Source organism: Chaetodon auriga, chromosome 19 (genome assembly GCF_051107435.1).
Source record: "Chaetodon auriga isolate fChaAug3 chromosome 19, fChaAug3.hap1, whole genome shotgun sequence".
Taxonomy (NCBI): domain Eukaryota; kingdom Metazoa; phylum Chordata; class Actinopteri; order Chaetodontiformes; family Chaetodontidae; genus Chaetodon; species Chaetodon auriga.
In genome coordinates, this window is record NC_135092.1 from 13,715,514 (window position 1) to 13,728,889 (window position 13,376).

General features: G+C 42.4%; 1 protein-coding gene and 1 non-coding gene across 2 annotated transcripts; both read left to right on the forward strand.

Moving 5' to 3' along the window:
• Window positions 1-6,390: 6,390 nt before the first annotated feature.
• On the forward strand, window positions 6,391-12,628 carry ddx54 (DEAD (Asp-Glu-Ala-Asp) box polypeptide 54). The gene is made up of 20 exons (XM_076757241.1): window positions 6,391-6,685; window positions 7,308-7,434; window positions 7,567-7,637; window positions 7,730-7,918; window positions 8,071-8,120; window positions 8,225-8,266; window positions 8,361-8,456; window positions 8,556-8,677; window positions 8,814-8,875; window positions 9,057-9,188; window positions 9,270-9,480; window positions 9,597-9,728; window positions 9,854-10,075; window positions 10,183-10,256; window positions 10,336-10,542; window positions 10,780-10,928; window positions 11,022-11,135; window positions 11,244-11,354; window positions 11,478-11,569; window positions 11,877-12,628. The coding sequence occupies exons 1-20, from the start codon at window positions 6,566-6,568 to the stop codon at window positions 12,158-12,160; spliced, it is 2,607 nt and encodes an 868-aa protein (XP_076613356.1). The 5' UTR covers window positions 6,391-6,565; the 3' UTR covers window positions 12,161-12,628.
• trnac-gca (transfer RNA cysteine (anticodon GCA)) lies at window positions 6,820-6,891 on the forward strand. Its single transcript has one exon. It is a non-coding gene; the product is annotated as a tRNA-Cys (tRNA).
• Window positions 12,629-13,376: the final 748 nt, after the last annotated feature.

Below are 13,376 nucleotides of genomic sequence, written 5' to 3' on the forward strand. Positions count from 1 at the left end.
CTTGTGTTTCTGCACACACACATATACATGCCTCCTTTTGTTTGTAAGTGTGTGCAGCTGCGTGTGAGTTGTCTCTCCTCTCTGTGCTTTTATTCATGACTCATTGTTTGTGTGTGAGTGTGTGTGGAGGAAAAACAGAGCGAGAGAAGAGAAATGCCAGGAGTGTGTAATATCTGTGTGAAGCATATGGTAGGTAGGAAGGGTCATGTGGACAGTTGTGTTTGCATGCATTAGGTGGTGAGGGAGGAAAAGATGCTGTTTTACGCTTAGCTTTAATCAATATTCCTGTGAGTGTGTGTGTATGTGTGTATCTGTGTGCGTGTGTGTGCAAATTGCAACCCTAAGGGAATAGTCTGACATATGGGAAAACACACTTAGTTGCTTTCTTGCAGAGAGTTAAATGTGAGGATTGACTCCACGCTTATATCTGCTTATTAAATATGAAGCAACATCCAGGGAAAGGTTACTGTAGCTTTGCACAAAGACTGGCTACCTCTGCTCGGTCCAACAGTCAAAAAAAATGTGGCTATTAACTCATTAGCAGGCAAAGAATGATCACATTTCCCAAGATGTCAAACTTGTGCTTTAACATGAACTCTTTCTGTAATAAAAGCCTCAGCTTAAGTGATAGGCCACTAATTCTCAAAGGAACATTATATTCGGCATGCACACTCACAAAAACACACACCCTTGCACACACACACACAACTCAGCGTCTTACGACTCCCATTTGTCACAGACACGGGTGGTGAATCTATAATGTGAAATTTTCATATTGCATCAACACAACCAAACTGAGTGGTGTGAAGCATAAAAGAGCAGTCCTTGTAAAAGTCCCAGTGCTGATGTGCGCATGCAATTTTTGTCTCAACCTTTTCCCTCTTTCCCCATCTTACAGCCCTTATTCATTTATATTCTGCTGAGCTGCTTGAGCCTTTGAGTGATAAAGCCAAGAAAGAGAGAGTGAGAGAAGGATGGATTCGGAAGGGGGAAGAGGAGGTCCGGCAGTACTACAATGATGAAAGTGAGTCTTTCCCAAGCTGCTCCTGACTTATCTTATGACACACAATAGCTGCTTTAAATACCCTTGAAGTCCCCTGCGGTGGCTAGTTTAGAGTGACAGTGACAAGAATAGAGAAGGCAACATGGCTTTAAATTCTTGATGAAATTGCAATTAAGACACCAGAAGAAGAAGCGAGCCCCAGGCCGTGCAAGCAAGGACCAAAAAGAAACAACAAGGATGTGAGGAGAAAATACATGAAAAGTTAATTCTGCTCTGTGGGCTTTAATTCTGGGCATCTGTCATCGCATATAACACTCCCCTAAACATGCAAAGGAGATGAGACTGGAAATGGCCATTAAGTCTCGTGTATTAACCACAGCCCAGTGGGTTCTCTGCAGAGCTAATGAGCAGTAATCCAGTAGTGTTTGTCCACAATACTCTACAACATGGAAAGATATCCTGGAGGCTATGTGTAGCTAAATCAAAACAAAAGTCTAGAAACTACATGGAGAGCAGCAAGATTTGAGACTTCACTTTCAGGGACTTTGATGCCCCACCAATTTGACTGGTTGGAGAAATCCTCAGGGGTCTCCTTCGCTTCCCTATAGGGAAACTTTTTGTGCTTTTGTCACATGTCCCATGATTATCGCCTTAATGCTGGCAGTGGCTGTAAGATTAACCGCTGAAGCCTTGAAGGGAAACTGCCTTTTAGCACCCAGAATATCAAGTTATTGAAAGTTTGACCGGATGTATGTGCCTCTGCAGTTTTACACTAAAGGGAGTGCAAAGCCGGATTCTCCTTATACAGCAAAGGAGACGTCTCAGCGAAAGGCTTAGCTTCATTTGAAAAGTAAGCACTTCTGAATTTTGCTTCATGGCCCTTTAAATTATGGTCCCCAGCATTTTTATTCAGGTTTCAATGCATTCATTTGCAACATGAATTCCTCTTTGAGGATGCACTCAATATAGAAAACAATGCTTTTTTTTTTTTTTGCTTTACATAACTTAATAATGCATGGCCATATTGTAATTGATCCATTCCTTGCATGTGATCATTTTTGTAATGTTGGTGCACAGATTATTCCAATATTCTTTTGTGCAAATTATGATCTTTTACATCGAAAATCATAAAATGAGTCTTACTGACACCTCCTAAATTTTTTATGGGTTGCAATCCAGCCAATGCCCTTGTGAGACTTCCCATTTGCTGACCTAATAAGCTGCAATGCCTTGATAAGCAAGTGGAGAGTCCAGAGAAACTACCGGGTTAACGTAATTATATGTCTTCTCAAGCATGTAAGCGCTGCTCCTCTCAGCATCTTATCAGCCTGTGGCATCTTAAGAGGCACAGTCCAATCAGTGGCCTTGTATTTTGTGCATGGCTGCTCTGTCTCCCTGCCCAGGAACCCTGAGGGTAAAGCCAGGGGTCCACTCACCATCTGCTGCTGTCACTGGGGGTGGCACTATCACGTTCGTAGTGCCATGCCAGCTCAGTGAGCCCAAGACCAGGCTTTGACCCTCTCTTCAACTGCCCTGAGACCTACTGTCATCCTCACCCAGGTTACTCACAGCTGCATGATGCACACTGGTTGCTGATCCACAGCATATCCTGCAGAAAGTATTGAGTATTGGCATCAGCTTGATGCACAACTGGATTTGTTTCTCATATTTTTGAAATCCATACACAGGTCTGAGTTTAGACTATGTGTTGTCTCAGGGTTGAAATATGTATTACAGGCCTTAAAACAGCACTTCACCAGCAGTTTCAACATTCACAGTAAAACTCGCATTTCACGATTAGGATTTAATCACTTCATGGGATGCAACTCCAAAGCTGATATTTCCTCTCATTCAGCCATTTCTGACTTTTTGAGGGGCTGTTATCAGATTTCTGAGATTAATTTGCCCCTTGGATGTACAGCGTCTGGCATGGAAAATCAAACCAGCATTTGAAGGCTTGCTGGAGGGACATGCCTGCCTGATATGTTGCAGCACATCACTTGCAATGCTAATTGGATGTTTGGACTATTTTTAAAGGGTCCAGTGAACCCATGGGCAGCCCTTTAAAGAGCGGTGGATAAATAATTAAATCGACACAGATAGAGTGGAAGAATATTTAACTGCTACCCCCATTTAAAAGCTTAACTTTACAAACCATCAGCTCAATAATCTCTTAATTTAAACATTCCCCTCAATCTCCAAGGCTTAGAGGCAGCATCTGCTGCACACATACGCACTCTGCAGGAGAACATCTTTATGAAAATACAACCTGAGACATGTTGACATCTGCTTTCTTAATGACTTTCATTCAGGTCCTATTTTAACCACTTACTGATCTAAAACTATGACTGTTACACCACAGAGTTTTGAAAGATCAGATACTCCACTTTAAGTCCCATATAGCTCAGGATGCACCTTAGCATGGCCTTCATCAAGTCCTCATAAATCTATGTTGTCTGTTGCAGATCTTATCATTACACTTTGTGAAATCAATGACAGGGCTCTCACGGGATTTGTAAGTGATGCTTGCACGCTGCTGTATTTTCTTTCATATGCCATGATACACATCGACAGAAACATTAAAATCCCAGCCTCATAAATAACAAAGCAGCATCAGAAAATAAACGGCCTGAACCGCATCATGTGGAGATGAAGCAGTGATTCAGGAGCATGTTTTCAACATTAGAGCTTGACATAGTGGGGAAATTGAGATTTAAGACACTGCCAGGAGCTTTGGAGGCTGACCTGAGAGCACACTGATGCCAACACCCTGTTTATTTTAATGCCAAGTCAAAACCACCACAACCTTCCCCTCCTTGCCAGCTTCATATCTTTATCCCCGCAGGCTTTATCACTTAAATCATCTATAAGAACAAAAGCGGATCCTATAGGTGGCTTCCTGCACCTATTGCCCGCGTGTACACCCCGCATCCCTCTCAGCTCCCTGCACAGATTTGGCTCCAGGCCACCGCAGCCAGGCTCTGTGAGGGAATATGAATGGCATTAGCTCCGGCTGTTGCCATGGTGTTGACTTATTTACTGTATATCAGCCCACTGACTTCAAACAGTGCACTACACATTTTGGCTGCCATATTAGTGTCAGTGTTATCATCCAAAGGACACATTTCCACTCGGTGATTTAAAAAATTTAACCGTGGCTGCTTAAAAACAACAGAAAGTTGTGAACTAATGCAAAAAAAAGTCATGTAAGCTGTAGATAAACTGACCAATAGAAAATGTGCATTCTTCTTTTCTTTTGCCAAAATCAAATCCACGCTTTATATCCTGGTTTTCATTAATGTTACACATCATAAAAACCACATGAGATTAAAACAAAAACACTGTTTATTAAAAAAGTAGGAAGAAAACACAGTGGAGAGCTTTCCCTGATACTGGCTCCTAATGAATAACACACTGTACACCTCAGAGCTCATCTGGGTTTTTGATGTTTGGGGCAGCTGTTTTCTTGAGCAGCAGCTGGCCTCACATTCAAATGAAAACTGCATGTGGGATACATCACTGACATTTAAACTGCCCAATAATCAATGTGCAGAAGAAGTGAATGCATGGATTATTAGAGGCTCCCAAGGACAAAAATTTGACCAAACCCTTATCCTAAACCGTTTTAGACAAAATCAAAATGAGAGTTCAAGTAAGAGACTCACATTTGATCCCCTTACAGATTCAACTGGTCGTGCAAGATTAGTTTTAAGCTTCGGCAGGGTAATATTTATGAATGGAGGCAGAGCTCTGTTTTGTTATGTCATCAGGGATGACATGACAAGGAATGATAAAATGCGGCTTTGTGTTTAATACTAACACTGTTTCAAACAATGACTTGTTTAGTTCAGAGCGTGTGTAATAAATACAGCAGAATCATAAAATTAGCATGGTGCATAATGATTGCTGAAACTTAACGATTCTCCAAGCTTATGTTTTTGGAGAAATCTTGGAGAATATTTCAGGATTCCAGTAACATAAGTGTGACAGTTGTTGCAGGGATTGGTAGGCTTTGCCTGCCAAAATGTCCTATGCAGTCACTTCATGAAAAGTTATGCAATAAAAAAAAGGCGCTCGTATCATCTTTTTTGACACCATGAATTTTTACGCTTTTCATATGTGCATGCCTAAAAATATTTCCAGTTATTATATATTATTTATTATATTAACACGTCATGGGTTTGCAGAGGCTGAGATATACAACTCTGTCCAACTTTAGGTCATGAAACAGCTTTGTTCATTTTCCTCAAACTGCAAGACTTAACTTGCCAGTTCTTCTTGTCAAATCTTGCATTAAAGATGTGGAAATTACACATCTTGATCATGTAATGGGAATAAATATGGATAAAGGTGCTACTAAGGGAAATAATCCCAGTAAAAGTTGATTCAGTTCATTTAATTGATAAGACAAATAATGCTTATTGTGCTCTTTGCTTGCAGATGACCTGTCAGTGTTTCCTTTAGTTATACAACTTCAGATTCAGTTTGATTTTAGCTTCAAAGGAAACAGAAAATTATCAAGGTGTATTAACAAAGATGTTGAACTTATGTATTCTGTCTGAGGAAGAGGGATAAAGCACCTGCATCAGAGACATTACTGCGAAAGGGTGTAATTAATATTCAAAGAGTCCGCTAAGAGAAGTCTGTGCTAACACAATATAATGTGAGGGAGATGCTGTATATTCTCTTTGATAAATCAGGTGAAGAGCCAGCAAAAGGTAATTTCTTTACAATTAACATGCGAACCGAGCATCTCTCCTGGTTAGATTTTCTGCAATAGATGGATGAACAATGGGTGATGAAACTTAGAGATTATGTCACTCCATGCTTGTAAAAACTGATTTCGACTGTTAATTAAATTAAGTTTGACAAGAAATTAAAAAAGCTCATGAGATCTTGAGTGCATATTTTCAAAAGATGAACCAAAAGAGCCTGAAATCTGCAACTTATGAGACAGCATGGTGCTCCTCTGCTTCCTGTTCACCAAGGCTTATGAATTTCAAACAAAATATTAGTCTTCACTGAATTCGTTATATTAATTTGGGGTTTGAGGGGGATGGAAAAAGCAAGACCGGAAAATGCTGTTATATGGTTCGATTTAGCTGCTGCATAATTGGCTTTGAAGTACAGTTTATCAATTCTGCATCCTCTGTCAGAAAATTAGATATTGTTACATCAGACACTGCGTTTTAAGACGATGTAAAGAGTTAAAGATAATAGAAATTACACAGCCTACAAAATAATGGCCTAAGAAGAAGTGGAAGTGGAGTAAAATATGCAGAATTGTAGATTATTAGCGAGTACGCTGATTGGACCTCGAGCTAGAGGCAGTAGATGGCGATGTTGAGCTTTTAGTAACATACCAGCAGTCACGCAAAGCGGAAAACGGAAGAAGAAGAAGCAGAGGAAGCTCACACGTGTGTTCCAATATGTCTGCCTGCCGTGTTGTTATGTGCTGAGATGTCCTGAGCTTCGTTGAACAGGAGTTTGGTGCCGTTTTGTTTCATAATCTGCACAGCAAAGTTTCCGACCGCATTCTTAGAGGAGCGTTAAAGCTTCAGGATGGCGCAGAGAAAGAAGAAACTGACGAAGAAGAAGAGATACACAGCCAACAGGGAAGCGGAGGCTGAGTCTGACAGCGGAGAATTTGAGCTGGCTGCTGAAGTGAAAGACGATGATTCTGTAAGGAACAACACTTTACAACAACGTACTCAGCCATATATAAACACAATGTATACACACAACTTACGGTTCATGCTAATCGACAGTAGCAGCTGGAGGCTTTTTGTATTATGAGCAGGATAGCTCATGTAGTAGGGGGTATAGCTCAGTGGTAGAGCATTTGACTGCAGATCAAGAGGTCTCCGGTTCAAATCCGGATGCCCCCTTAATACTTTATGTGTGATACCTATATAAGTTGGCTTGTAGCTGACTTCATAACAGTTTGGGTAGTCATTTATATGGATTATATATCATATTTCCCTCTACATACTATTCAGTGTACCATGGGTGTAGTTGTCACCTCATCTGTCACTTTATAGTTACACTTATTCTGAGACATTAACATTGGTACAATGAAATGAGTAAGCTGTTAGTGTGCCATCCATTAATTCAAGTCTACATCCATCATATGTCATGTACATTACTACTTTTAGCGTATCTTGTCGGAATTATCCTGAGGAAACGCCTCCTTACATCAGAAGAAACTCAAGATAAATTCAGACCCATCCATTTTACATGGATAAATTTGCATCAATTTTTCATGTCGCTAACAAGTTATTATCGTGTTTTCTTGGACTCACAGCCAGGGAGGAAAGTGCTACGGTTCCCCGCCTCGTCAGACTGCCTGTCAGATGTGGAGCCTGACACCAGGCAGCTGGTCAGAGCCCAAAACAAGAAGAAGAAGAAGTCTGGAGGCTTTCAGTCCATGGGTAAGACCCAGTGAAGAGTGCACAGATAGGGCTGCATGTCCACTGGTTACTCACAGTATTGTAAATCTACCTGTATGTATTCTTTTGAGCTGAAGAGGCAATGCTGTTGAACTACATTATTTATGATTTCAGGTCTCAGTTACCCTGTATACAAAGGCATTATGAAGAAGGGTTATAAAGTCCCTACTCCAATCCAAAGAAGAGTAAGTCAGCACCCCTTCTGGATCCCATAATCAAACATTTGTCTTCTAACAGCACAGTATTTCACGCCCAATCCTTCTCCTCACTCCTTCAGACTATCCCAGTGATTTTGGATGGCAAAGATATGGTCGCCATGGCTAGGACTGGCAGTGGTAAAACCGCTGCCTTCCTCGTGCCCATGTTTGAGAAGCTGAAGGCCCCTCAAGCCCAGACAGGAGCGAGGGCCCTCATCCTGACCCCCACCAGAGAGCTGGCCCTGCAGACCATGAAGTTCACCAAAGAGGTCAGACTGAGTGTTGAAGTTGGCTAATGTTGAACATGAAGCTGTGTTTTCTGGATGCTGCAACTCTTTAATCAGGGTTTAGTTAATCTGCTGCGTCTGTGGAGAACACAGGTTGTCCCTGATGTTTCTTTCCCTCCTTTGTGGTGTTACAGCTGGGAAAATTCACCGGCCTCAAAACTGCCTTGATCCTTGGTGGAGACAGGTGTGTGACGTCTTTATATTCCTGTGTTTTCTGTTATACTCTGAGATCCGCACCATCGTCCTTTAACCCTGGAATGATTGTAAATGTCTCTGCTCTTTTCCCAGAATGGATGATCAGTTTGCTGCTCTTCATGAAAATCCTGACATGTGAGTGTTTTCTTGTAGTTCTGACTGATTACGCTGTTTCTCCCCATCCGTTCACTGCATGTTTTAATCCCGATCTCTGCGCTTTGCTCCTCAGAATTATCGGTACCCCTGGTCGTCTCATGCACGTTATCAAGGAGATGAACCTGAAGCTGCAAAATGTGGAGTACGTGGTGTTTGATGAGGCTGACAGGTGAGAAATGGAGTTTGTGCATTTAAAGGTGTCATTTTCATTTCACATCCTGGATTGAATTACGACGTGTGAATGTGCCGGCGCTCTTCCTCCCCTCAGGCTGTTTGAAATGGGTTTCGCCGAGCAGCTTCAGGAGATCATCCGGAGGCTTCCAGACATCAGACAGACTCTGCTGTTCTCTGCCACTCTGCCCAAACTGCTGGTGGAGTTTGCCAGAGCTGGTGAGAACTGATTTTTTTTTTTTTTTACACGCTGCTATCATGATGTTTTTAAGATCATCATCATCATAATAATATTCATGATAAGACCTAAGCTGACTAAATACATTAAATACATTAAATTCTTGTATATTTCCAGGTCTGACTGAACCAGTATTGATTCGTTTGGATGTGGATTCTAAGCTCAGTGACCAGATTAAGGTAAAGAAAGGACACGGTTAGTTTTACCGACATCATGAGTGAGAAAGCCCTAAAAAATAACAACATTAATTATTCAGACGTGAATAAAGGTGCATGATGCATCTAAATCTTGGTGCTAAATCCTCACTTCATGTCTGTCCAACGATGAGAAAATCTCAATCTTTCTCCTGTCTTCCCTCAGCTGTCATTTTTCCATCTGCGTGTGGATGACAAGGCAGCAATGCTGCTTCATCTGCTGAGGAACGTAGTGAAGCCTCAGGAGCAGACTGTGGTTTTTGCAGCCACCAAACACCACGTGGAGTACCTGAAGGAGGTAACATACATCTCTCTTTCTGTGTATTTTTCCTCATATTTTTTAAAAAATCAGCTTTGATTTAATTTCTTTTGTCTCCAGCTGCTGTCTGTAGAAGGCGTGGAGTGTGCCTACATCTACAGTTCCCTCGATCAGACTGCGAGGAAGATCAACATTGGGAAGTTTGTGCATCGGAAGGCCATGGTGCTAATTGTGACTGATGTTGCTGCTCGTGGTATAGACATCCCTCTGCTGGATAACGTCATCAACTACAACTTCCCCTCCAAGGCCAAACTGTTCCTGCACAGAGTTGGTGAGTGGCTTATATGCTGAATTAAGACATTAAGAAATTTTAATTGGGGGAAGAATTGATGAAGCTGGTGTGATAAATAAGGATTATTTGGTCATTGCTTGTCTCTTTCCCATCAGGCCGTGTGGGACGCGCTGGGCGCAGTGGCACAGCCTACAGTATGATTTGTCAAGATGAGATGCCTTATGTCTATGACCTTCACCTCTTTCTTGGAAGGCCTGTTCAGTTCGCCACACCTGAAGGCACAGAAGGTAAGCTTTGCAGAACACCGGCCAGGTCTTTGGATTGGGGTGCTACACTTCTGAGGCTGCTGGTCACAGTCTTTGCCTCTGTGCTGTCACTGTCCGCCATCTAAACCTCTCCTGTCCTCTTCCAGATTCAGACGGTGTGTTTGGTCGTGTCCCTCAGAGCATCCTGGATGACGAAAGTACCCATCTGATCACAGCTCACGAAAACTCCCAGGACCTGCAGAGCCTGCATCGGGTCTCAGAGAACGCCTACAAGCAGTATCTGAAATCTCGACCGAACCCCTCACCTGAGTCCATCAGAAGGGTCAAAAGCACGGATGTGTCCAGCATTGCTGTCCATCCATTACTAGGTCAGTTTGGAAGAGGGGGAACTGTGACGAAAACAGTGATGATGATGATGCGCAGGAAGCTGTTGGTAACAGCATTCAATTAATCTCATTTATTAATCTCTTTTCAGGGTCAGGTATGGAGAAAATGGAACTAGAGCGCCTTCAGATAGTTGATGCCATCAAAGGCTACAAATCTAAATCAGTGAGTTGCAGTAGATAATCATACAAATATTTCACAGTGCTGTAAGTTCCTGCTAACCCATCCTTCCGTCTTCTTGTAGACTATCTTCGAAATCAACTCGAGCAGTAAGACACTGGCCAGCGAGGTGATGCGGAGCAAACGCTCCAAAGACACGCGGCTGGTGGACAAATTCAACAGACAGAGAGACAGCCTGGCTGCAGAAAGCCAGCTGCAGCAGCCCATCAGCTCCACCGCCGCTGACAATGAGGATTTCACATCCTCCATAAGCAAAGAGGTCGATCTAAAGGCAAGAAACTCTCATTCCTCTGTGTTATTAAAGAGAGTCAGAGTCCAAAACACAAAAATGTTCAGCATATTATGACATAAGATAAAGAAAAGCAACAAAGCTTTGCAATTGAGACTTTTGAATGAGTAAACTGTTTGGCAGTATTGCTTGGAAAATTACTTATAGTAATTTGTTGGCACGATAATTGCACAAGCACGGCAGCATTTTTTGACATGTAATTCTCAATGTCTCCACCAGGGGGTGTTCTCTGCTGTGGTAGGTGGAAAAAGGAGAGGCCTACAGGAAGATGGGGAAGAACAGCCTAAGAAGAAGAGAAGCAAACAGTTGAGCAAAGATGAGGAGTATTACATCCCCTACAGACCCAAAGACTTCAACTCTGAGAGAGGGTGAGGCAGGAACCACTGAGATTTAACGGGGGGAAAAATGACATCATGATTAAAATGTGTTATCTGTGTGGCTCACGTTCTGTGTGATGTTAGGTTAAGTCTCAGCGGAGAGGGCACTGCTTTTGAACAGCAGGCCTCCTCGGCTGTCCTGGACCTCATGGGAGATGAGGGAGAGCGGCTGAACCAGCACAAAAACATGATGAAATGGTAAAAATTTAAATCCACTCTAAATCTGTGTCTCTTCTCTTTCTGACGCGTTTTGGTTCTCAGTTTTCCATTTCACACCATAATTCAGTGTCTCTGTGTCACTTTTAGGGATCGTAAGAGGAAGCGCTTCGTGAAAGAAACGGGAAAGGAGGACCAGAAGAAGAAGATCAGAACAGATGGCGGTCAGGTCATCGAGAACAAGAAGAACAAGAAGAATTTGTATCCTTCCACCAAAATCTCTCTTTGTGTACTCGGTTACTTTAACTGCTCTTCCTGTTCTCTCTCACTCTGACGACGTTCAGCCGTGTTGTTCAGGTGTTGTATCACTTAACGGCATGTCAGTTACGAGGAGTGGAAGAAAAAATACAGGGTGGATGACGCAGGATCTGGCTCAGATGGAGAAACAGGAGGAGGACAGAGGAGGCCGGCAGGAGGTAGGAGAACATCAATATCATTTGATATTTTGTGAAATATATGAGAATAGAGATACCACTCTCATATTATCTCCTAAATATGAAGCTACAGCCAACAGCTTAGCTTAGCACAATGACTGGCAGCAGGGGGAAACTGAATTTCCTTAGGGGATCAATAAAGTACACTATCAATCTGTTTATCTGTGCAATGAATAGATTTGAAGGTGGTATTGAAATGGCAAAATATTCCTTAAATTTAGACCACCCTCAAGCAATATAAGTAATATTTGTTTTCATAATCCTTGCCTGTGTATTGTCCGTCTCCCAGGTCGTGGTCGTGGTCGTGGCCGGCGAGGTCTTAACGCCCAGAGCCCTAACTTCCAGAGGCCCACGGGGCAGCAGAATACGCCCGGTGGCCGCAGAGTCCGCTCAGAGCTGAAGACGAACCAGCAGATCCTGAAGCAGCGCAAGAAAAAGCAGAAGCAACAGTTCCTGCAGAGCGGAGGCATGAAGAAGCTCCGAGCCAAGAACAAACAGTTCCTCGGAGAGGTTAAGAAGTCAGGGTTTGGACGGGGTGGTCAGAAGAAGGGGAAGATGAGGAAGAGACTCTGATGAGGACGCAGACTGAGAACTGACACGGAGGGACGATGGTTTGAGATGGAGGACACCACGAGGGACCGAATGGCGTCTTTTATCTTCCCAAACCACCTGAAATGATTTGATGCAGTCTTTCATGACTGTGGATTAAAGGAGTTGAGGAAAGCATTTCTAGACTGTAGAGATGAAATTCATCTTTTTACATCGTGGCCTACTGAACTCTAAAGTTAAGTGTTTTGCATTTTCCTGTTGGCAGTGAAATGTTTTTCAGTACACAGATATGTCTATACACATTAATCACTGTTGGCAGAATACAGATATGAATGAGTCAGTGCTCCATGTTGTCTTCATTTTCACTCAGTTACACTTTGAATGATGTGATGTGTGGGTTGGTACATTTGTTTGGCAAAGTGTGTCTTTCACGCACAATTCCTCTATGGCTCATTTTACTGCAATTAATCCTATTAAAGAGGTACTGCATTTATTTGAATGTTCCATTTCCATAAAGTTGGGGGATTTAAAAAAAGACCGAGCGAAATCTTAGCAGCAGAGGCCGACATATCCTTACCATATCCTGCCAGTATGTGTAAAGCTCCCAATATGCTGGATCCTACATTTCCCATAATGCAACAAATACCACCTTGTGGTTGGTCCTCCCTGCCTGGTAAACAACCACATTTTCAAACTCTATAGTCCAGTTTGTGATGACAATTTCATCTCTTCTGTGAACATCTTATTTCCAAAGTCGTGTTGATTGTTTATCACTAAGTACAAGATAATGTCATTATCATAACATCAAAGATTAACATTAGACATGAAAAATGAACATAGCTAATGTTAGCTAGCTAACTACTACTACCTCATCTACAGTACAGCAACTTCCATGAGCTGGTGGAGGAAGAGGAGAAGTTTTTAAAAGTGGAGAAATCTGGTGCAGCATAGGTTTCCTAGCACAATGCCTACATGTAGAGCAGACTAAATGACGAAGAAAAAGTAGATTAGGGGCTCGAGTGAAGAGCAGAAGTACGGTTCAAAACAAGGATCATGAGCAGTGCTTGTTCCATTTTTTTTTTTTTTTTTTTTTTTTTTTTTTTTTTTTGGTGCGCGCTTAAATCGCGTTACTAACCCTCCCCTGCCACCAAGCGGTGAAGTCTCAGATTGCAACCAACTGATTTACCACCCTCCCTCCCACCGCCACCTCACCCCGTCATCTCCATGCATGGAGAGAAAC